Genomic DNA, 25,356 nt, shown 5'->3' with positions numbered 1-25,356 from the left:
CGGAGGGGGGTGAGGGAGTGGTGTTTGTGTTTGTGTTTGTGTTTGTGGTGGTAGTGGTGGTGGTGGTGGTGGTGGTAGTGTTAGTGGCAGTGGAGGTGGTGGGATGAAGAAGGTGAAGAGGAGAATGATGATGATGAGGGTATTTTGGTCCAAAAATTCGAGAAAGGATGATTTTAAAGCGTTTTTGAACGTTGGGGATGATTTTAATAAAAAAAAAGGTTGGGGACGATTTTGATTTTGACCCCAAACCTTAGGAACGAAAAAAATACTTAACCCTTATATTAATAAAAGATAAAGTTGTCTATTATAAAACTTTAATTCATTTGATAAACATTCCAAACACTATAATTCAATTCAATTCTATAGTTTTATTGATTTATTCTAAATATTAGATATCTTTCATTAAATAGTTTACTTCTACATAATTTATTTTAGGATAAAGTATATTTTTGTCCCTAAAGTTTGACAAAAATTTTAAAAATACTCCTAAGTTTTATTTTGTTTCAATTTTGTCCCAAAAGTTTTTGATTTGCATCAAATATACCCCTGACGGCTAATTTTTTTAAAAATTTAAGACTAATTCAACAACAATTTTATAAGAACAACCTTCAACATAAACAAATCAAACATAATTTTCATAAATTGTTGTTAGATTGGTCTTAAATTTTTTGAAAATTTAGCCGTCTAGGGTATGTTTGATGCAAATCGAAAATTTTTGGGACAAAATTGAAACAAAATAAAATTTAGGTGTATTTTTAAAACTTTTGCCAAACTTCAATGATAAAAAGTATACTTTACCCTTTATTTTAATTTTAGTTATAAACTCACTCATTTTTAAATTAATTATATTTTTATTTAATAATATTATAAATTCACTAAAGTAAAATAATTATACACTGATACAGAATTTAAAATAAAATTAAAATATTTATATTAGAATACTATTTTTTCAAAGACTTCTCTATAAACAACATTGATGGTTGAATTTGCAGACATTCTTACGTGATTTATAAGTAAAACGTTTAAACATCTCTTACTCTTAACTCTTAAAAGTGCCACATATAGTTGGCCATATGTAAAAACTGGTCTGGACATGTACAATCCAACATGAGATAAAGTTTGTCCCTGAGACTTATTAATTGTCATGGCAAACGATACTATTATGGGAAACTGTCTTCGTTGGAATCTAATTGGGACAGTTTCATTTGTTGGTACCATATTCATTCTTGAAATCAAAGCAATATGACCAACATTGTTACCCGTTAAAACTTCACATTCTATGACATGATTTTCAAGCTTCCTAACTTGTAGTCTTGTACCATTACAAAGACCACTAGATTGGTCAATATTCCTCAGTAACATCACCGGAACACCAACCTTGAGTATTAATTTATGTAGAGGCAAACCAGAACAATTTATGCTATTCAGTAATTCAAAACTACAGAGATCTAGTTGACTCTCCATATTCCCTTCATCCATACAAATAGAATATGAACTAAGATATAATTTTTTCCCTCCAGGAATGATAGCCATCAGATGGTTGTTGACCTCTTCAACAATGTCTAGTGTGGGAGCTAGTATAGTTCTTGCTTTGAAAAAATCCTTTGAGGACATGTTTTTCAAAATATTTGGATAAGAAAAATGAACCAACTCATCAAATGCCTGGTCCGAAGAAGGAATAACAATATCTCCTGGAAGACATATCTCAGATTCACCATCCATATTGTCACATATTAGACCATCACCAACTTTCAATAACCACTCACCAAATTTCTCTGTCTCATCTTGATCTGAAGCAGTCATCCCTACAAAGAGTCTCATATTTTTTGTTAGTTTGAGCACCTGACAAAACTTCCAAAGGTAAGACGAATTCACAGTTGAATGAACGATATCTTGTCTCGATCCTTGTGGAATGATAGAAAGAATTTGTCTAAAGTCTCCACCTAGTACAACCACTTTTCCTCCAAAGGACAAATCTTTGCTATATGTTGGAGAACACCTCATGATATCACCCAAGCATTTATCAAGCGATTCATAGCAGTACCTACTAACCATTGGAGCCCCATCCCAAATTATAAGTTTGGCTTTCAACAACAACATTGCTTGAGGGGAACCAGGTTTGATGTTACATACAGAATCCTCAGTTATATTCAGCGGTATTTTGAACCTTGAGTGTGCCGTTCTTCCATTGGGAAGAAGTAAAGATGCAATACCACTTGAAGCAACGTTTAACACTATATCACCCCTTGAGCGAATCTCAGCAGACATAAGGTTCTAGAGAAATATTTTTCCAGTACCCCCATGACCATACACAAAGAAAAAACCCCCTTCATCACAATACACAGCTGTAACAATTTTATCGAATGCATATCTCTGCTCAGGTATTGCGATGGCTAACATGTCTGAGGCATTTTTCTTTAAATCATCCCTGTTAAAGTTTAGCTCTTCCCTAATAACCCTTTTGGTTAACAAAGGACTATCAACTTCAGTTGCTAAAGGCATAGGAGGATAGTCTTTCAAGGTTTTACCATAGGAATATAAGATCTTGTCTATATCCATTAAGCACAACTGCTTAATCTCATCATTTGACATTGTTAACTCTGCATATTATACGATACTGTAAAAATTCAATCAAACTAAAAATGATCAATAAGGAAGAACGTTTATCATTGTAATTAATAAAAACTCACCCCTCATGTTCATCACGGCTCGCTGTCGAAACAAATATCATCTGAGAGTTCATGCCAAAATCTATCCCAGACATGTTCTGGTCTTGAGATATTGTTGGATGTTAATAGAATGACAAATAACCTCCTAACATATGATCCTGAGGCCCATGAGCTTGCTTCCTTAATTGCATCAATGATTCTTTGTCATCTTGCAAGAGTCCAAGGGCGAAGCATGCATCTCTGTACGTAGCATAAATTGTTCCTCCTACTGTTCTTATATCTCGAAAACTCATACATCCTCTTTGAGTATTCAAGAGAAGTCATTGGTAATATTCTTCGGTATTTGCCACAAAAAACTTGGTTAAAATCCGACTTTTAAGTTGTTAAATGGATTAAGCTATGCTATTTTAATTATTATATAGCTACACATCCGCATAAGAATAATTTTCTGAAAAATATAGAAAAATAAAAAATTGTGTAATCTACAGATTATAACTGTTGAAAGTTATTTGAACATTACAGGCTGTTAAGATTTTAAATTTAAATCATTAAATAAGTAAGATAAAAAATGAATATAAACTCGTCATTACCTGCAAGTACATGAGTCAACCTTCCAATTGCGAAGCCTTTCTTTCGAGGAAACCACTTTGAAGAATTGTCCTTCCAAACAAACTTGGTTGGAAACTCAGCATAAGTCAGACTTCGAGCACAGGGATATGACATGTTCGCCGCCATCCATCCCAAAAACATGGACTTATGAGATATTGCTCTTTCGACGATATCATTCACATTAGAAGTTTCACCATAAACCACAGGTTGCTCATCCTCCAAATGGAATGGAAGTCTAATCACAAATGGTTCTTTCTCTTGGATTTCATATCCAAATAGACGCCAAACTGCCTCACATGCCGAAATGTACCTACAATCGTAGTAATTCCTAATTTCGTCAACAACTTGTGTGGCTTCTGATGAATCACCAGCATTGTATAGAGTAGCTGTTACGCGGTCATTACCCTTGTGTACATACTTAAACAGATACTTAATAAAACTTGTTTGGCATGTGTATTCCACATTTATGTGGCACCCGAACTTGAGCAACAATTCTGGATTATACGAAACAATGAACTTATTGTCTAGTACACATTCCGGCCTCATCAGTGAGTGTTCGCTGTCTAAACTCTTTAGGATAGAACTTTGAACAGAATCCATTCTTCATGCAAGGTGAATTCTTGTTGTACGGACCACATGGACCATGTACTATGTAATTTTGAACAGCTCCATGTAGATTTGCCCTTTCATTTTCATCAGGAATCTCAGCTGTTATATGTTTGTCTATGTCATCTGGTGTTTGTGGCTTGAACTTGTTACTCATGAATAAAAGGATATGTGCATGTGGAAGCCCCCTCTTTTGAAACTCTACAGTGCAAACGTCTGAAAATTGAAAAAGACAAATGAGCAAAGCATTACAACATAAGATTTTAATAAAGTGTTGCATAAACACAGACTTACATCCCAAAATTTTGCCAAAGATTTTTCCCTCTTTTACGCCATCAATCAAACCATCAAGCTTGATCTTGAAAACTCGACACAATATATCAGGACGGTCTTCTGCCTTCAATCCAATGGGAGTCACTTCTCTCCTTATCTCATCCCATTCAGGGTTACAGGTCATGTTAATAAAATAGCTAGGATATCCTGTATATTTGCAAATTGTAAATGCATCTTTACAATTATTCATCATATACCTAGGTCCACCGATAAAAGTACTGGGAAGAATGATTCTTTTGCCAAGCCTTGCAGCATCTACATCCCCGTTTATAAGACTTTCATGCAGACATTTGTATTTATCAACCCTCAACTGTGGTTGTTTACACCTAAAGAATTTTAACCTCTTTGATTCCACCATTGTGTAGGCATCTACCAGAAACTGTTGGAATAATCTCTTTGATCTCAGAATTAACGGAGATTCACCCGTCCTTTTCTATAGTCGAAAAGCAAAGAATTGTCGCAAAGTAATTGTTTTATTTTTCTTTGTAGGCCTAGCGGAGATAGAATCTGATGTTGCAATACCCAAATGAAATCCATCCTCCCTATACGGAAACAACAATGGATATTACAAGGCTAAATAAAATGGATGAAAAACATCAATCCGCTGGAGTTTTCTAGATTGACTCTCTATAATAATATCTCTATCTTTGCTAAGTTGTTTGACATCGCCAACAATCAATGCAGCTACCTCAGATGCAGATGGCAAGCTGTATGTCCTGCCATCTGTAGTCCTTTTACTAATCAACTTAAACTTTATGTTTGTGCAATTTTCCTGTTGGTACCTATTTCTTGCAAAGCGAAAACACTTTGCCAAACTATTATATTTATCTAGCATGTTTCTTAATATTGCCACAATTTCCCTATCCCTCTCATTTATAGCTTCATTGGAACTGTGAAAAAAATAATAAAATTTATGTTATTTTTTCTCACAAATAAGAAATAACTAAAAAATTTTACTGGTTGCATGAAAATTACCGAAGTGTGCCTATTCGATTATCAATCTCATTTTCTGTGTCATAGATATATAGCTGGGCAAATGTTGGTCACAAACTATCAGGAGGAAGTAAGCTACCAATGCTATGGTAGTTTTGACCCCCAAGCTTAAAAATTGGAGGAGCAGTCCCATTGCTCACCCCACGGTCAATTTTTTCGGCCATTGATGTAAAACAAAACATTGAATTAAATGTCCTTATATTTTTTAGGAAATGAATACTTCTTTGATCTCCTCCATTATGAAGCTGAATGAGCTCATTAGGAGGCACAGAAAGTAGAGGAAGCTCAATCTTTCTTTCCATACAACATAATGAAAACTTTGGTTGGGGCGACTGTTTGGATTTAGCAAGCCCTTCTCCAGACCACATCCATGCTTTACAGTGTTGACATTGATAAATAGAATTTCCTATATTCCAGACATCTGCCAAATGAACTCTCTTTATATACTCAGTTGTCATACCGATGCAATTTAGTCCATGATGTACACAAAGATACAAATAAACATACAGATAAAATTTTTGCATACCGTCTAAGGTTTCGGAGGATGGTATAAAATTATCTTCAATATCCACATCCAAAATTCAATCATCATAACCATTCAAAACTACAATAAATAGAAATCATAAAAAATGCAAACATATATATTGATGTATTACTAATAATTCATATGTCTTGAAAACTACAAACTTAAATTCTTGATATAATGAGAAATTACCTTCATCATCAACAAAAGGGTCAACATTTTGGCCACTTTGTGTGTCATCGCTTGGTGGGTGCGTCTTAACAGTCGATAAATTTACATCTTCATAAAGTTGTGCCAAATTAATAGCCACCGAAGCAACAACAGAGAAAGATTGTCTTTTTTGCATCCCAATTATAGTAGAACTTCTTTACAAAAAGTTCAATTTTATTCAATTAAACGTTAGACACTATAGGAAAAAAGAATATAATAATGATGATCATCTTTTCTAAATTACCTTTCTGTTAGGCACGATCTGTGGAAACCGCAATGTGATGGAAGCTGATTTTGCGGAACGACTTTCGTTAGATTATTGGCGGGTCCTTGTACACCGGAGTATGTTAGAATTGTAATAAATCTATGTTATATAAATGATTTCCGATGAAGTATACTTTTTGTTAAATATTGGTGTATAAATCATTTGGCAATCACTAATTATACGTACTATTTGTTAACATGGACAGTGAAGTTCTTGTCAATGAGAGATCCGTCCGTAGAGTTAAAGATTTAGATCTTATCTCTGATGTAGAAGGTCTTACATAATTAGGAGGAGTATTTTCTTGTCCAATTCCATGCGAGGCACAGTATACACCATACATAGATAGTTGCTTCCCTATGAATGAGTAATGAGAAATATATAAAAAATTTTCGTCATTAAACTGATATAAATTAAATTTAGATAAATATGAGTCAATTACAGTGAAAAAACTTTCACATTTATCAACACTGTTAAGTCAAGAAAAATAAATGAAACACAAATAATAATTATTCAATTAACTAATCTCGTATTTGATTTTATACAATTTTAGTAGTATACTTTCTTAGTTAAATTTTTTTTGTATTGGTTTAGTTTTATTGAATTATTTTTTAAATTATTAAACTAAATCAATGAGTATCTATATCATATTATTTAAAAGCTGGGTTCTCTGGTAGCATGATTTTAAGTGGCTAAGTGTGGCTAATGTTTGATTGGCCAATGACATATTAACATGTGGCAAGTGGTGAATTTTATCTATGAGTGCATTAACTATGTGTCAAAAGGATCTCTTAGTGTTGAGCGCCTAAGTTTGTGAGATTTACTGTAGGGACAGTGGAGTAATTTTGACTTCAAAAAATGACTATGACATGGACTGACTAAAGTGTGAGTAGACAAAAACACTAAAATTAAGGTGAAGAGGGCAATGTAGAAGAAAAAAAATAAAGAAAGGTTTTTTTTATTATTATTTTAGGATTAGATGAATAGATTTCTTTAATGGTGAAATTTAAAAAAACGAAAATAGTTCTTTAAGATTTGAATTGAAAAATCTAAAAAATCCGTGTTAATACAAAATTTTCTTATATTAATTATAAGTAAAATTAGATTCAATTACAAAAAATACTAATTCTTCTTTTCTTGTGATTTTTTTTTTGTATTAAATAATTAATTAACTTATATAGTACATGAAGATTTGAAGATTGCATCGTTTTTATGTAATTTATAACTTATTAAATATGAATTCTAAAAAAAATTATAAAGATGAATAGTTATTTACAGTTTTTCAATCACTAAATTAAAATATCTAAAAAATTATGTATAGTACAAACTACTTTGTTAATATTCTCAATAATGATGATAGTTTAAACTGTATTTCTCATAAAAAAAAAATAGAAATTAAAAAAGTTTCACAAGAACACTTACCAGAAGCACAAAAAAAAGCAGATTCATTATCATCAAGTCTTTTTCGTTTTCTTGCCAAAATTATCCTTCATCTTAACCTTGCAATCTTGGATTGTATGACTGGAGTGAGATACATTATCGTTGTTAAGTCACTTATCTACAATGTACTTCTCCCGTAATAATGAGCTACGAATACAAATTTTTAAATTTTAATACTTATCTTAAAATTAAATTTTAAATATCCATTAACTTACAATACTGATTATTTATTGATTAATTTATGAGGTATCATTTTTTACTTAAAAAGTAAAAAACTTAATTTTTAAATATGTAAAAATATATTAACAGTGACTTTTAATTCACAAATTAATAATCTAATTAAAAGAGGTATATATATAAGTCAAACTAATTTTTATATTATATATTATTAAATAATTAATTACAAATATACACTCATGCTTACGTAAAACATAATGTATTGTGTAGTAACAGCACTTTTAAAGAGTGCATAATAGTCTTAATATTTTTTAAATATTTAACAATTATATAAATATTATTTATTTTCAATTACTAAGCTAATAAATTTATAACATGTGAACCATAAAAAAGTAAGATTGCAAAAAAGTTGAACAAAATAAAATGAAAACACTAATCAATAGAAGACTAATCGACACTTAAAAAATTTATTTGAAACAAAAAAAAAACTTACATAAAGATGTGGTGCAATGTGCAACAGTAACACCTTCAAAAATATCTAATAATCAAATATCAAATACTGAACATGATAATTATATGTAATTGTAGAGTTCTTATATAGATTTATTGTATTTTGGGTTGGGCTAAAATTTTAATGTGTATATGTTATAATTTGTTGGAAAAAATCAAAAAAATTATTTTATTTTAAATAAAAAATTTCCTTTTTTGAGCAAAATAAAAAATTTTCATTTATGAAGTCATAAATATAATGTAACTTATTTTAGTGAGCCACAACAGCATATAATACTAACACCCTAACAATCACTCTCATTCGGTAATTACTCTCATTTATTAATATTTTTTATTTGATAAGTCTCTCATTTATTAATATTTTTTATTTGAACGTTCAATGACTAATTAACAATAAATTAAAAGCACTTTTTATATATTGTTATTATTTTATTTCAAAAAAATTCATATACTAATTTTTATTTGGGATTTTAAGTTTTAGGTTGAAGAATTTAGAATATGAATAATGTATATCGGTCCCATTTATGATTGCTTAAAATTTGTGCCATCTTCTTCACGAACCACTCCTATTTTAACAAATATGTGGTCATCTCATTCTTTTATTGTGGTTTTCTAAACCAAGCATCATACGCAGCAAATTTAAGATAGTTTTATCTCATTCATATGCCTTTTTTATCTAGCATCAATAAAATTTCACTATTACTGATTTTAAAAAAAAATTAAAATTTAAAACGATGGTTAAAAATAAATAAAGAGCTTAGAAATAGCATACACAATTACTAGCTCATATTCCATTAGTAAAAAAATATCTATTCTAAAGAATTTCATCAATTAATCAACAATAAATAACGTCTAAAATAGTATATATATATAAAATATGTTAATAATACCCATAATTATTGACTTATATATTAGAGTCATGTTCCACTTGTATTAAAATAAGAAGAAAATACTTCTAGTGTCATTAGCATGCCCAAAAATATAGATAATTAAATAAATCAAAACAACAATTGTTCAATTTAAAATATCTTAAAATTTGAATAGTATCAGTTCTTTCAATAGATAATAGCTATAGCTAAGACTCCACCAAACCTTCAAAACATGCTCCTTTATCTTCATTACATGAAAAATCTCATGTTTCACAGCAGCTACTTTTTAATGGAAAGAGCACCAGACATGTTAAACTCATCCAACAGGCTCTTTAAACAAAACAAAACAAAAAAGTATAATTAAGATTTTAACCAAAAAATGAAATCTCAAATATAAAAGAGGCCATATAAGTGAAGACTAAATGAATACCCTGACAACAGGTCTTTTAGTAGTAGATAAATTGTCCACGATTGGATCAGGTGACTCATCACAAACAGAACATTCATCTTCACCTCGAGGCTACATAGAAAACAATGAAAAAATAAATAAATAACACCTCATGTTTGGCAAATTAAGTCTTAATATACATAGTCTAATATATATATATACCTGAACAGGGTTAACAAGACCAGCAGGGGGTACACCAGATTTTACTGGGTCTTGAGTGTTCCTCCACCTCGCTAAAATGGTAGAATCAGAACTTATCACCGATACATCATAAGAATCGCACCATCTAGTAGTTTCTTCTTCGACTTTGAATAGAAACTCCTTATCAAGGAAAAACTCATCAAAACCAGTAGGATCCTTGCTTGCTTCCCCTTTTTTTTACACTCAAAATTTTACATTTTTATCATGTTAAATAAACAAACATCTCTGATTGACAATAATAACGTGATCAACGAAATGGCTTCACATACATTCAACTCTTTTAAAATAAGACATGCTCTGTCACAATATATTATATTATATTATGTAAAAATTTTCAATCAATTCAAAAGATACAAAGTTAACATTCATGGCAAAAGCCCAAAATAAAACCGAACTCTTTTTCATGGGTAATAACTAATTTCTTACGGGTTACACCCTATAAGCTCTTGGGATGTATATTTGGTTACAAGATAAAAAGAGAAGCAAATTTTACTTAAATAAATTTCACGAAAATTATATGAATCTATAATACTTGAGACTTGAGAGGAATAGCAACAACCATTACTTGAATCTATATCTGTCCATTATATGCTCATAATAAAAAAGACAGCAAATGGTGCAAAACAATATATAGGATTAAAAAATTAGACCTCAAAGAATTAAACAACACATGCATTATAGATTAATCTAACAAAGTACTTACCAACTAAATAACCATCTTCTTTAGACTCTGCGTGAATTGTTTTGAACGGAACAAAATTGAATCCGTTCAATGGAACTAAAGAATCTTGTACCGGACACACAATCGTGTCCCTCTTGAAGTGGATTCTAAATTCATGTCTAGTAGACTTGAACTTGATGGTATTTAAAGTAACTCTAAAATTAGTGACCACGTACACGTTGCCCTCAGCGAGTAGGTCCTCAAAGATAGGAACAAATATGTCTTTAACAGTGCATTGAATTGTATCTCCCTGAATGCATTAATTTTATAGAGTCATAGATAAATGAGGTTTATTACTCAGTCATTACCAAAATAAATCTCACATACAAAGAGAAGATTTTACCTCTTTATCAAGGACAACCATCTCAATAGGTGCCTTCATCCCAGATTTTACAAAGTGAGAAACGGTCCAAAGTATAATGACACGTACTTTAAGCTTCCACACCTTATGCGCTGGACCAGTATTGATACACTTGATGAGATCATACCTAAAAATCAAGGACCTCATATTTAGTGAAAGATAAAAAAATATATTGTGAAACAATCCACATGGCACATGAACTCACCTAACTACCATTGCTACCTGCCACTATAAAATTACTCAAATATTATGAATTTCAGTATAGATAAATAGTAAGTGTGGTGATCACCCATGCTATACTTATAGAAAGTCATAGCACTTTTCAGTCCCAGTATTAGTAAGGATTGCAAGAATCTTTACATTTTTATCAAAATCCAACTAAAAAAAAATAGAAAATTTTTGGACTATTCAGGATTAAAGAATCTGAATCATATCAATAAAATAATTATTAAAATTAGGATAGAAATTAACGGCCAACATTTATTGTGTTTCATTTACATTGCAAACTGGAGTTTAATTTTGAAAAATCAAAATAAGAAGCAATATATGCTGAAGAGGAAATCACCATTTTTACATACACTAATTAGGTACTGTAAATCACAAGAAGTCTCGAAAAGGCATGAAATTATTTTATTTTTGTATGTTGTTAAATCATTCTATATCATAGATACTGGCATTTCAAGAGGTACAGAATAAAAAGGGTATGAGAATAAAATTAGATATATAGCACCAATTTTTTGTTTCTTAATCTGATATAATTCCCAAAAGATTTGTTAATAGTACCTTCAATATGACCAAAGATTGTGTTGATCGCAGCAAGCCATTTATTTCTTTCACCCTGCATCCATTACTATAAGCATTCTCTTTTTATGATCCTTAGTCAATTGCTTCATGCGCTTGACCTTCAACCTCTGCTATTGCTTTAACTACAATAGTAGATAATTCTATCTCAACACGCTCTCTCTTAGTCTGACGCTGCGGTGGCTGCGGACTCGCGATTTGGAGAGCTAGGGTTCCTCTTTCAATATCAAAATTTCACGTCAGTTTCAGAGAAGATAAGTGAGGAGTGTGGGAGTGGGATTGGGTTACAGGTTACGGCCTAAGCCGTTGGAGATTCATTTTTTTTAAAGTCAAAATGGTACCGTTTGGAGGAGTTATTAACAAACCAAAAATCCTTTTAAAAAACGGCCAGTTCTAACGGTTCATCAAGTAATTACAGATTCGACCGATTTTGTAATCAGTTTTTTGTCAGACAGTTTACTCATAACATCTTTTAAGCCATTTTTAAATTTTATAAAATTATTTATAATAATTACAAAAAGTGTTTATAATAAAAAAATTTAAAATTTTATAAAAAATAATATTTAAAATTGTTAGTACAAAATTTAAATTATTTTTGTATTAATTTTTATATACAATACCCATATCATTATAATTATTCAGAAGTTGCATGTAATTCGAACCTTATGAATTCAATTTACTATGTATTTGCCTAAATCGAATTTATTCAATTTAATTTATACAGATATGCAAATTCGATTTATTTAAATTAATTTATTTTTACATGTGGTATGATTTGATTAAAAGAACAATAATTTATGCTGCTTCGTAGATTCTTCTATAATTTTATCTAATAAAATTCCACTATCATTTCTTTTAAAAAAAATTAAAATCTAAAACGATGGTTAAAAATAAATAAAGAGGATAGATTTAATTCTTCTATAATTGTATGCGTTTTATTTTTTTCTGATTTGCGTTTTTATCACAATCCACAAGTTTGATGTATTATAAATTAATGTTAATTCATATGTAGTATATAAATAAATTTAATTAGAATAAATAACAATTTATTTATTTTATTTTAGACTTTATAAATAAAAAGACTAATTCACTAATATAACGAATTATAATTAATGTAGTATAATTAATTAAGTAATATAAATTATAATAAATTATATTAGTTATATTAATATATCTAATTAAATCAATTAGTTGATATAATTAAGTTAGTGCAATAAATTATATTGAATGAATTAAAATAATTAAATCGAAAAATACTCTCCAAAACATATCACGTTAACTTCATTATTAAATATAGACATCTAATTTTTATATAATAGAATAAATTCTGACAACTATGCTATGTTCTAAATAAAGACACTTATATATTTAACTGAAATTTAAAGGCTTCAAGATGAAGAAACTTCTACGCGTACGGCGTACGGCATACGGCATACGGCATAATATAAGACACTGGTACATATATTTGGGAGAATTATTTGATGTTCATCTTTTCTACAATATACTTATATATAATATATTATTAGTTTAATATATCTATATGTAATGTGAATGGTGATCGCGTTTATATAAGCCATAATAGAATTTATTAAATTAATAAGTACTATAATAGTATTTATTAAAATTAATATATTAAAAGGAGTTTATAATGTCGGCTAATTTTTTTGTAAATGGAGAAGTTCATGGAGTAACACCATGAAATGGAGGCATAGCAAAATATTGCACTGCTATGGGTCAGTGATTGTGTTTATTTATTTTTTTTGAATTTTAAAATATACCAAACGTAGCTTACGTTTTGGTTTTTTTTTTTTTTTTTCGGTTTAATACTAAACGCAAGTTGCATTTTACTATGTTAGAAAAAGAAAAAAAAATTTGAAGCCCACAAAACGTAGGTTGCGTTTTGTTAGGGTCAGAAAATTTTTTTTAGAAGCCCCAAAACGCAGGTTGCGTTTTGTACACAAAATAATATTTAAATCCACAAGTTTGCCTATAAATATGAAGTCCGGTGATGTTCATCTTCATCTTCACTTCTTCTCTTGTTTTTTCTTGCATAAAGTCCTTAGAGAGGTGTTTTTTTGGCAGATAACTGTGTCAAAAAAATAGAGTTAGTTAAGGCTGAAGTTATGGAATGTGTTGCAAACTTGCGAGTATATTATAACGGTGAGGTTGTAACAAACACACATGAAGGAGTCACTTTTGTTTGTGAATGTCCGTTGTCATTTGCCATTCCATGTACCATGGGTTTTGTCGAGTTGCAAAATGGTCTTTGTAATAACATTCAAAGCCACATTTTGAAAAGGGTGAGCAATCTTTTATACAGAAGTCCTGTGCAAGTATTTGGTGGCTTAATACAGTTTCAAATAATGCCCATCACTGACGATACCAGTATGCAGCAGATGTTGTATATTTATCAACAAACCCGATCTCACGTGCCGATGATAGAGCTATACGTTGAGTTTGAACAGCAGCCGGGGATGAGTATGGTCGACAACGAGATCAATGTTGATGAGCTCGGGGATATAGATTGGGAAGAAGATAATAATGACAGTGAAGACGAATTCGAAGCTAACTATGAAGTCGATGACGAAAACGATGACAGAGACTTAGCAGGCAATCCGGCGGTGCAAGATGAAGCAAATGCGATTGTAAGCCAGCACCCGTTTGGTGTTCCGTCTTTTATGCGGACTCTAGATCTCGAAGCCATGCATGCTCTGGAATTTCCTGAGTATGCGAATACATGTATGTCATAATTATTAACTGAAGTTTTCTATAGTGCTTATTTTATTTGCCTTGTCTAACTGATGGCGGTGCGTATGTCGTAGGTGAAGGCAATGTTGCGGCGGAAGATGACGAGTTTAGTGTCAGAATGGAATTTGGTTCGAGAGAGTCGGTGATATCTGCAATCAAAAGTTACACCATCTCTAGAGGAGTTGATTACACTGTGTATGAGTCTAAGCCGCAGACATTCTATGCGAAATGCAAGGGGTATGGTGCAGGGTGTGACTGGCTTATTCGAGCTAGCTTGATTCGAAAAAAAGCTTGTTGGGAGATCAGGAGATACAATGGCAAGCACACATGCACCATGGGCACGATTTCACAAGATCATGCCAAGTTGGACTCAGACACAATTGCAGATGCCATTAGGCCATTGGTCGAAGCAGACCCCTCGATAAAGGTGAAGTCTGTTATTGCAGAAGTTCAAGGCAAGTTCAACTATACTGTGAGTTACCGCAAGGCTTGGTTGGCAAAGCAGAAAGCTGTCGCAAAAATTTTCGGCGATTGGGAAGTTTCTTACCAGACTTTGCCAGTATGGTTGAAAGCAATGATAGTGAAGATGCCAAGGTCTCGTGTTCAAATTAAAACGCTCTCCGTTTACCGCAAGAGTGAGGAGGTTCAAGGTGTAAGAGTTCTGCACCGTGTTTTTTGGAGCTTCTATCCGTGTATTGTAGCATTCAGACACTGCAAGCCGCTGGTGCAGGTTGATGGTACGCACCTGTACGGAAAATATAAAGGAGCACTTCTGGTAGCGGTTGCACAAGATGGGAATCAAAACATTGTGCCTATTGCATTTGCGATTGTCGAGGGCGAGACAGCAGACGCGTGGGAGTTTTTTCTAACCAATTTGCGGAGATATGTTGTTACCATTGATGGTGTGGGTATTATTTCTGACCGCCATACCTCCATCAACGCTGCAATAGCTCGCAGTAACAGTGCATGGTCACCACCAAGGGCGTGGCACATGTATTGCATCAGGCACATCGGGTCCAACTTCTTGAGGAGGTTCAAGGCTCCATATTTGCATAAACTTGTGGTGAATACAGGTATTTCAAATTGATGTTATGGTTCTATTCATAGTAAATTTGTGGCATCTGCTTATGATTAAATGGTTTGTTCAACAGGCTATTCTACGACGGAGCAGGAGTACAACAAAAACTACCAAAGGCTTAAAGAGCGGGGTGAGGCATATACTCAATGGTGCGATGAGATCGGTGTTGAGAGATGGGTGTTGGCATTCGATGGTGGTCATCGTTGGGCACATATGACGACAAACTCGGTAGAGTGCATAAATTCTGTCCTGAAGGGTGCACGCAACCTTCCTGTAACTGTCCTTGTCCGGTCAACTTTTTATCGGCTGAATGAGTTGTTCACTCGGAAGAGTACCGAGGCTCATGAGCGTCGCCGCAACGGATTCACGTATTCAGAATTTGCAACGAAGAGAGTTGAGGAAAGCTTTCGACGTGCAGGAAACGTTGTGGTCAACCGGTTTGACAGGCGCAATGAGATGTTTGAGGTTCGCGAAATGCAAGATGGTACCATTTACACGGTCAACCTTGCGCAACGACACTGTGACTGTGGCCATTTCTAGGAATTAAAAACAATACCTGTTCCTGTTGCTCATGAGGCGGGACTCCCTGGTGAGGGCCAGCTGGTTCTTCCTGTTGCTGCTGTGGTTCATCGGCGCCAATCTCTCCGCCTGGAACTCTATCTGACAGCCGCAGGTGAATCCCATACTACTGCGTGTACCACTCGTAGTACACTGGGAGAGGATGGAAGTCAATAATCTCCTCGCCTAGCTGCAATGTGTTATAGCGGTCAAATGTCCATCTGTTAACTCATTGACTGTAAATCTGTCCCCAGTCATGGTTCTGTGCTCCTGTCAGCCGCTTGCAGTGATCACGACCAAGGTTGAACGCAGGGCCTGGTGGTAGCTGCTGCATCCCGAACTGTCGTCTGACCCGATCTGTCGCGTGCCATTCTATGCACTCGAATGACACTAAAGGCGACTGAGTGGAGCATATGAACATATGGGCCAACTTACGTCGTCAATTCCCATGTCGTCGAGACCTCGCCTAAAATGCGTAGTGGGCCGCCGTATATATCTCGTATGTCGGCGCCAATGACTCCACCTAACGAAAACATAATAACATTATTAATAAGAAGAACAAAATAATAATAATAATAATAATAATAATAATATGAATAAGCTTAATAATAATAATAACAATAACAACAACGCTAAAAGCCAATACAGTCGCGCTAGTGGAACACCAATATTGCCGAGTTGATCGCGGGGTATAGGTGCCAGGAACGGCATACGCTCCCACGCCCAAACGGCCATCCATTTCCTTACAGTTGTATCGTGAGGCATGACACAACGATCTATATTGGTGTGCCAAACTGGCTGCTCCCCAACTATACCCTGAAATCCGGTGAAAATCCCTAAGTAGCGGTAGAAACTTCGAGTTCAGTGAAACGGTCGACTTATCCGGAAACACAACTGTACCAAGCATGCAGAAAATGTGCGCTCGGACGTACCGCTCGAGAGACTCCTGAGTATCACACGGCTCGGTGTCTCTGCACCGCCGGACCCAAGCAATATTAACCTTTTCCAACACGTGATCGTCCGGACCGGGCTCCCGACTAAAACACGCAATGCAGTTCTCCACCAAAAACTGGTGGCTGCTATCTGATCTACCCGTAACAGCATCCCATTAATCGGGAGACCAAGAATATAGCTCACATCTTCCAGTGTTACCGTCACTTCACCGACCGGAAGATGAAACGTGTGAGTCTCCGTCCTCCAGCGTTCCACCAAAGCACTCAGTAGTGCAGAATGACCTCTCATTTCGCCCACTCGCGAAACATGTTGAAAACCAGTCAATGCCAATGTCACTGCAGCTACCTCATTCAACGTATCTGGCGGATCCAGTTTTCTGGGCAACAAATTTCTGATAGCCTGCAAAAAAAAATGATAATTATTAAATTCTAAATAATACTGGTTAAAACATAATAATAATAAACTGTTAAAAAATCACGAATATTTATCTATTATTTATTAAACAGTATTATTAATTATTAAAAATTAATAATAACTTATTCTCACTATCATAACCAGTATTATAAACTCAATAATATGATCTTCTGGTTTGGTATAGTCACGCACCATTTTTTTTTCCTATACCATACCATGTAGCTCTTCTTCACCGAGCTGATTCACAGCTCTTTCACTCTCCCCCAACTATTTCTTTGGTAATGAGTTTACTTCGGTAACTATGCTTCTTCAATCTGCGTTTCTCACTTATAAGGACCCAGCTGAACCCCTCCCAAAACACGTGGCACGCATGCATGTATGGAGCTTACAAAACGCAATCAGCGTTTTGCTCTGGTTCACTAACAAACGCATTCTGCGTTTTGCTCAGTTCGAAGTTGGTCAAGCTTTGGTCCTGTCGGCATACAGGACACGTTTCAATTTCTTGTTCCATTTTCACGCCAATCACAGCCTGCGTTTTGCAGGACCTGCAATTTTCTGTTTCTTGTTCCTGCAAAATGTTACCTGCGTTTTGCAGGTCTCTGATTTTCACAGGTCCACATTTATGGACATCACTCCATGCATCCATTTATCTGCACTTCACCGTTCTGTTATCCATTTAGAAATTAATTTCTGTATAATGTCACTATAATAATATTTAGGGATAAGTACTTTTTTCGTCCCCAAGGTCTGGGGTCAAAATCGATTTCGTCCCTAGCCTTTTTTTTTTGTTAAAATCATCCTCAACGTTTAAAAACGCTTTAAAATCGTCCTTTTCTATTTTTTTGGAATATCTAACATGGCAATAAAATAAAATAAAAAATATAAATAGACAATAAAAATATTAAATAATGTGAACAATAGATATATCGGAGTTTCAATTCACTAGGTGTACAAATGATCATCATAATATTAAAATTTAGATAAATAATTTAGGAGTATAATATATTTTTATTTTATTAGGCTAATTTTAAAATCTATTATTTACAAAAATTATTTTCTACCTAACAAAATCTAAATAAAATACCAAATGTGAATTTTTTTTATTTTGGATCTTTGTTGGACTAAAGCCCAACACCAACACACCTAGAAATTAGGAGACGAGTTCTTCTTCATCCAGTATGTAGTCACTGCTACAGATGCCACCATATTTGAAACTCGTCAAGTGCCGCAGGTTCTGCCTTGAGCTCCGCTCCCTGAAAGCACCAACCATGTAATCCTTCCGAACGAGGGCTTTGTTTCCTTTTTTTTCTCCATTCTTTCTCCTTATCACCGATCCAAAGCTCCAACCTTTTATGTGAATTAAACCATTAGTCTTTCTTGTTTTCAAAAACCACTCTCTGATTTCTTTTCCTTAGCCACAAAGGAAGAGAAGTGAGAGAACATAGGAACACAAATAGTAATAGGGACGAAAACTGTCACGCCATTCTCTTATCTTTGTCTAGGCGATATGGTGAGAATTATGGGTAGCAACGCTGTGGAGGCTGTAAGGTTGTTCATAGATTGAATTGGATCTCCATATGTGTGGTATTTATTTGAATTTAATTTAAAAATTGTGAATATTGATTTGATTTACAATGCTATTGGGTTAGATTGAATCGAATTTGTTTATTGAATTACGGATTTTAGGTAGATAATAGATTCATATAACATAAATAAGTAGATATTTTTTTTATATTTTATTTTAAATAATAATTATTATTATGTATATTGTATTATTTTTTTATTATTTAAAAAATATATTTAATAATATTTTAGAAGTAAATATATTTAAAAGAGGAAAAAAAATTTATTAATATTTTAATAATTTTTAATAAAAATAAAATTTTTTAAATATTTTTATATTTTGTAAATATATCCGATATCTGATTGGATGTGCAAATATGCGAATCGTTTAAAAAACGCGGATATTGGGTTTGGTCCTACGATTTTAGTGTAGATTGGATTGAAATTTTGGCTATATCTGATTCAACTCGATCCAATCTGCATTCATTCCCAGTGGAGAGGCACATTGTTCGACGATTAACGGAGAAAAAATCATGGCGTCATTCTCTTCTAAACGTTGAAACAAAGCATAACGAGCTTCATTGCTAACGAAGGAACAGAAAATGAGAGCAAAAGTGAGAACGACGAAGACAAGAGAGACGAAGAAACAGAAAAGAGAAAGTGACGACGAAGGATTCTCTTTTCAGCGAGAGTTTTGGTTTGATTTGATAAAGATTGTGTTTATTGAGTTTATTTGATCAATGTATCTGAATTTGTAATCTATGGATTAGGGTTTATTTATTTGTTTGATATTTGATTGTTAAATTTGAAATGCATAACTGAAGGTTGAGAGTTTGATGGGTTTTATGACTCTATTATAGGGAATTTTTAATCATGACAGGGAGAAAAATAGAGGATTTTAGAAGAGAATGAAAAAAAAGAAGAAGAAGATAACAAAGATAATGAAAAAATTAAAATTTAAATTAGAACTTTATTTAGATGCAGATTGTGTTTGATGAAAAAGCCTGCTATTTGGATGTAAACGCAAGGCAGCTAACGCTTTCTGAGCCTTTCTCCTGCATGGCTGCCATTTTACATAACTGACATACCACATACTTGTATATTTTCCCAAATAAAAGTCTAGTGGACCAGCAATTTTTTTAAATTCTGGCCAGCATGTAACCAGAAGAAAAAGTAATCTATTCGATGAAATCTCACACCAATTTTTCACCATTAAAATCATCATTGATGGCTATTTAATGGTTACAAATCACCAAAATTGCTGGCCCCTAGCACTCCTCTTCTCCCAATATCCAATATATTTACATTACATCTTTACTTTTATCATAAAAAGATTAATTTTTGCTTATTTTTACAGTAGCACTTCATCTTCTTCTTTTAAATAAAAAAGGGTATTTCTCACTTTTAATTTTTTTTCCTCAGCATATACTTATCATGTTTTTCTTATGTAAAATTTATTATTGAATTATTAATTATATTCTTAATATATCAAATGTGAAAAATGCTGTTATTATTCTCTATTTTTATAAATCAAAAGTTGTTTGATAAAATTGGTTTCTAAATTACAATTTTCTTAATAATTATGTATTAAAAAAAGAGGGATAAGAAAACGGAAGAGTAATATAAATATAATTACTCAGCAATTAGCATATGTTCTTCACCGAGTAATTAGTTTGCAGTTAGAACTTAGAATAATATAATTGTACCCTATAACAAAATGCCACATAATTTTATCATAGGAATGAAAAATTATAAAAGTTATAGATATTTGGGAATTGGTTCCTGTTGGACCCACTCGAACATTTAATCAAAAGTGGCCACGTTGCATGGGTCTCTTTTTTAAGGGTCACAATCTCTTAGCTGGACTAGATTTGCTCAGATTTGATGCCCTTTTGGTTGGCCTATGGACCAGTTCCATCTAGGTATCCATTTTAATTTCCTAAAATTATTTTCATTATTTCTAGTATCCCTTGACCAAAAAGCTAAAGAATATATTGAATAACATAACATGAAATAATACAACAATTTTGGGATAAAACTGAGATTGACCTTAAATTAGTCACTACAATAATCTAACATGTTCCATAAATACAAAATAATTAATAATGATAATAATAACCTAATGCGTGTTTAAGATCGATTTAGCTTACCTAATTTAGAAATTAAGATAATCTTTTGAATCTTTCTTCATATGGCAAAACCCAGGAGACAAGTGTTATTCTTCTTGATTTGCAACATGGCATCCTCAAATTAAATGCTGCACATGACAACACCACCCCAAAAAAAAAATTATGGATATGAGACTAACTCCAACAATACCTTTTGAAATATATACTAATAAAAAAATTTCAAGTATATTAATTTATAATTCAGATCAACGGTTAAAATAACTGAAACATCGATATTTCTGGTACACTTAAAACTTTTTCTGTATTAATATCTGATAGGTTATCACTTAGGAGGGATAAAAATGTTTAAGAAGTCAAGAAAGAACTAACGACACAAAAATGACATATTAGTTTACCACCCAAATTAATTAAGAGATATTTTTAAAGCTATGATTGCATTAGTCAATCCCCACTCCCATGGATCAAATAATCTTGATAACCAATCCAACTTTTGGACATGAAATTTGTATTAATATGATTAGTCCCCTTAAATTTCTAGATGTATGAGATGGCACCATCTGGTGAACAATAGTCACACATAGTTGATTATTACACAACATTGAAAAATACAAAATACTAAATGTTCAATGAGAATTGAGAACCATGCTTATTATTACATCATCAAAATGGAATTTCTAGACATACATTATTATTGCATTATTGAGTTATCGTAATCTTTCTCCCTCCCCAATTCTAGATTACCAAATTTTCCATACAAAATTAGTCATTCTTTCTTGCATTGACTTAGGACCAAAATTAAATGATTCACATTAATTTACCTAACGTGTAGCATATAGTGCTGGTTTCATGTAACACAAAACACTTTTTTTTTTTTTTTTTTCCCTTTTTGCCTTTTTCTTTATAGTGTTATGAACTGTTGTGAGGATAAGGTTGACATGAACACATTCAAAGGTAATAAGCTAAGGTTCTAAGGACATGAATAAACATAAACCACATTTTCATTCTGCCTCTGGTATAGAATCGGATAAGGATAAAGAAATTTTTAGCAACAATAGTTGTTATATGCTATTATTCTATCCAAACCTTGTTACATAGAATCAATCAATTGCCAACAAAGCACACACTATAGAAGAGTCCTAATCAACAGGCCAAAACCCATAATGAAAAAATAAATAATTAAATAAGAAGAAGAAAAGGAAGTGGCAAATTTAATGTGTTTCCATGCTGGAAAATCAGAAGAGAGCCACGTACATTATTAATATTATCACGAGAAGAATATTATTTTCTTGTTTTCCTTTTTATATGAGAAAAAAGTTACATCCACAATTCCACATGTTATAATATTTTAGGGATATAAAATGCACACGTTTCTCTAACGTCCTTCTATTTTTTTAGATAAATTAGGGAAGGCAGAACAAAACCTTATGAATATGTTTTTATTTAGAAGCATGGTGTTGCCAAATCAACCACACATATCTAAAACTTCCACGCCTTTTATGCTGAGATTGATGGTGAATGTTCCTCTTTTGATGATTTCCTAAATATACTATGATCCATAGGGAATAATGTTGGTAAAGGAATAATAGCTTGAGAAATTAAACCGTTATATTCATCCAAGATTACAATGAAAAAGATTGGCCAATAATTTTTATTTTTTATTTTTTGGACTTTGGAGCATCAGATTCTTGTATAATTTTATTCATGTATGTCGAAGGACAAAAAGTGGATGCAACTCCATCTTACACAGGATGATTGAATAACGCACAAGAAGGATAACACCCTTGTGAAATCCAATCTCTTAAATCTAACTAATGAAATAATAATTATTATTATCGTCGTCGTCGTTATTGTCGTTAAAATTATAATTATTGTCTATGTGAATGTCAAATCACTACATTACTTTTGGCAGATAGCAGCAATTTTTAATTGTCGGAAAATAGATAGTGATGATTTTCGGACCACTCTAAAATTAAACGTTGCTAAATTTTTAGTGGTAGGTTCTTCAAACCACTGCAAGTTAGAATTTTACTGCGGATTATTTTTACGGTAGTTATAACCATTGCTATATTGAAAAATGAAATTGTCTCATCTTTATAATTGCCGCAAAATGCCAATAGAATTTTGAAATTTTAGTGTCCATTTTGCGGCGAATTAGCAACTGTCGCCAAATTTTTTATTTGTGTTTTTTCTTTTGGGTATAACTGAATTTTTATTGTATGTCACAATCAATATTTTTATATCCTTTATTTTGTGTTACTTTTTATGTTAATTTAATCTATTAAAATTTAACTAAAATAAATAACATTCCATCAAATTAAAAAACAAAATGCTAAAATATATATTAAAATACTATATATAATAGTAATTTGTCCTAAGTGCATCATTGTTTATAAACTAAAAAAAAATATTAGGTAAACAAGCAATGAACACAAAAAAAAATTCTATAATATCTATTTCAATTGATTTAAACTCATAGTTTTTTTTTAGATCATAATTGCTAGCGCACGATAAAGTCAGTGCTCTTCTCAAAGAATCTAACTTTGCAGCAATATCATGTGGCAAATTATCTTATTGTTGTTGGATTAGGTATTTTTTTGCCATCTCTTCTACTACCTATACCTTTAATTCTACAATCATCTTCTGATACTCTTCAATTTGCATACCAGAGTTCGACTGTTGTGTAGTATTACCAAAAAATTAAGTTGGACATAGTACAAAACCTACACCATGAACTCGTTTTGAGTGCTCATTTTCAAGGACTTGTGCAAATGAATCGTTTTGTGAAAGCTTCTTGGAGGATTCATCTTGACTCTCAATATTCGTAATTACTTTCTATAGACTATTAGAATTGGGTTATAATGACTCTAAATTTATAGCCAATATAAATACAAAAATTGAAGTAGAAAATTTTAAAACAATATTTACACCAATAACACGTGTATCGTCATGGATATACGAACCATCTTTCTTTTTATGAACCATATTTCATATCTCTCCCCTACTAATGTGTTTTTTCTGTAATTACTCCTATAACAAGATTTATATTGACAAAAACATATAACTAACAAATGAATATTACAAAAAAAAAAAATTGAAATAAAATAGAAGTTGATTCCCTCTTTTATCTGTTTGTCTTGCGAATGTTTTGAAACTCCCAATATGTGTAAGTTTGCTTTGAACGATTTAAGATATTTTGTCTGCACTTCTCCTATAAATAAAAAGACAAATACAAATGAGCGTGATTTAAATTAATAAAAGTTAAGAAGTCTTTTACGTAGGCATATTTGATTTAGGAAAAAGAAATTAAAGTAAGGATATTTTAGAATTTTGTTATTATCAGAGTCAATTAAGCATCTTTCAAAGGGTTTAAAATTAGATAGAATAAAATACCAATTCATTATTTATTACCTTTGTGTCATCTTTCAACATCTATTGAATCAACCATTTTCAGTGATTTACATCTATTTTTGATGGGTGATACTTAGTATTCTCATCAAAAGTCTTTGTCTCGTCATAAAACTTATGAAATAACTTAAATCTTGTATCTTTCTAGTTTTTTTTTTATATCCTTTGCATAATTTTCTACTTTATTTTTTTCTATCGTCGTCTTCGTAGTGAAAGACTCGCTACAAAATTTTGACATCGTTAATAATCAAAACCATTAAATAGGTATAAAACTAAGATAATGGATTACGGAAAAAAAAGTTAATCAAAATAAGTTAATCAAATTTAAACATGTGAAATACAAATTACGAAAATTCAACTACTTGTATAAAATTTTCAACAAAAAATATTTATAATCAAATTTCCTTTTATACCTTAACTATGTTATAGGCATGTTCTTTGATAGCCTATTCATTGTCCTTCAACTCTTTTCACAAATGAAAAATTGTTAAAGGTCAACACCCAAACTTTCCAAAAACTTATTTAATAAACCAATCGCCTGATCAATTGGTTACAACTCTCTGTTAATTCGAAGTATGATCTTTCTACTAGATGGAAGTATTATAGCCTCCTTGATGCTCAGACTCATCCTTTTTATCATATGGTCCTCTAAGAAAAAAATTTTTTTTTTTTTTGTGATTATCATTATACACTAAAAAAATAGAATACAAAGAAATAAAAATCTAAAGTATTTAACATAGAAAAAAAACTATACAAATGACATTAACAGTTCAA

At 32.1% G+C, this 25,356-nt stretch overlaps 4 protein-coding genes and 1 long non-coding RNA gene across 6 annotated transcripts; 2 read left to right on the top strand and 3 right to left on the bottom strand.

Annotated features, from left to right (window-relative positions):
* On the bottom strand, positions 934 to 2,268 carry LOC110264988 (ATP-dependent DNA helicase PIF1-like). Its single transcript, XM_021107697.1, has 2 exons — positions 1,716 to 2,268; positions 934 to 1,469 (listed from the first exon to the last, which is right to left on the bottom strand). The coding sequence occupies exons 1-2, from the start codon at positions 2,266 to 2,268 to the stop codon at positions 934 to 936; spliced, it is 1,089 nt and encodes a 362-aa protein (XP_020963356.1).
* On the bottom strand, positions 2,275 to 6,079 carry LOC110264987. Its single transcript, XM_021107696.1, has 9 exons — positions 5,926 to 6,079; positions 5,193 to 5,226; positions 4,842 to 5,107; positions 4,740 to 4,759; positions 4,179 to 4,650; positions 3,912 to 4,100; positions 3,579 to 3,772; positions 3,260 to 3,494; positions 2,275 to 2,600 (listed from the first exon to the last, which is right to left on the bottom strand). Exons 1-9 carry the CDS (start codon positions 6,077 to 6,079, stop codon positions 2,275 to 2,277), a joined length of 1,890 nt encoding a protein of 629 aa, XP_020963355.1.
* On the bottom strand, positions 10,510 to 11,148 carry LOC110264986. The gene is made up of 3 exons (XM_021107695.1): positions 11,138 to 11,148; positions 10,915 to 11,059; positions 10,510 to 10,821 (listed from the first exon to the last, which is right to left on the bottom strand). Exons 1-3 carry the CDS (start codon positions 11,146 to 11,148, stop codon positions 10,510 to 10,512), a joined length of 468 nt encoding a protein of 155 aa, XP_020963354.1.
* Positions 13,857 to 16,099, top strand: LOC107606597. Its single transcript, XM_021107694.1, has 3 exons — positions 13,857 to 14,472; positions 14,556 to 15,554; positions 15,633 to 16,099. The coding sequence occupies exons 1-3, from the start codon at positions 13,857 to 13,859 to the stop codon at positions 16,097 to 16,099; spliced, it is 2,082 nt and encodes a 693-aa protein (XP_020963353.1).
* On the top strand, positions 18,548 to 19,883 carry LOC107608305. Of its 2 annotated transcripts, none has more exons than XR_001612800.2 (2): positions 18,548 to 19,069; positions 19,542 to 19,883. It is a non-coding gene; the product is annotated as an uncharacterized LOC107608305 (long non-coding RNA). The 2 variants fall into 2 exon arrangements; XR_002351141.1 differs by having other exon boundaries at positions 18,549 to 19,033.

Source organism: Arachis ipaensis, chromosome B07, assembly GCF_000816755.2.
Source record: "Arachis ipaensis cultivar K30076 chromosome B07, Araip1.1, whole genome shotgun sequence".
NCBI classification, from domain to species: domain Eukaryota; kingdom Viridiplantae; phylum Streptophyta; class Magnoliopsida; order Fabales; family Fabaceae; genus Arachis; species Arachis ipaensis.
The sequence above is the reverse complement of the archived record's forward strand: the minus strand, read 5'-3'. Positions and strand labels throughout refer to the sequence as shown.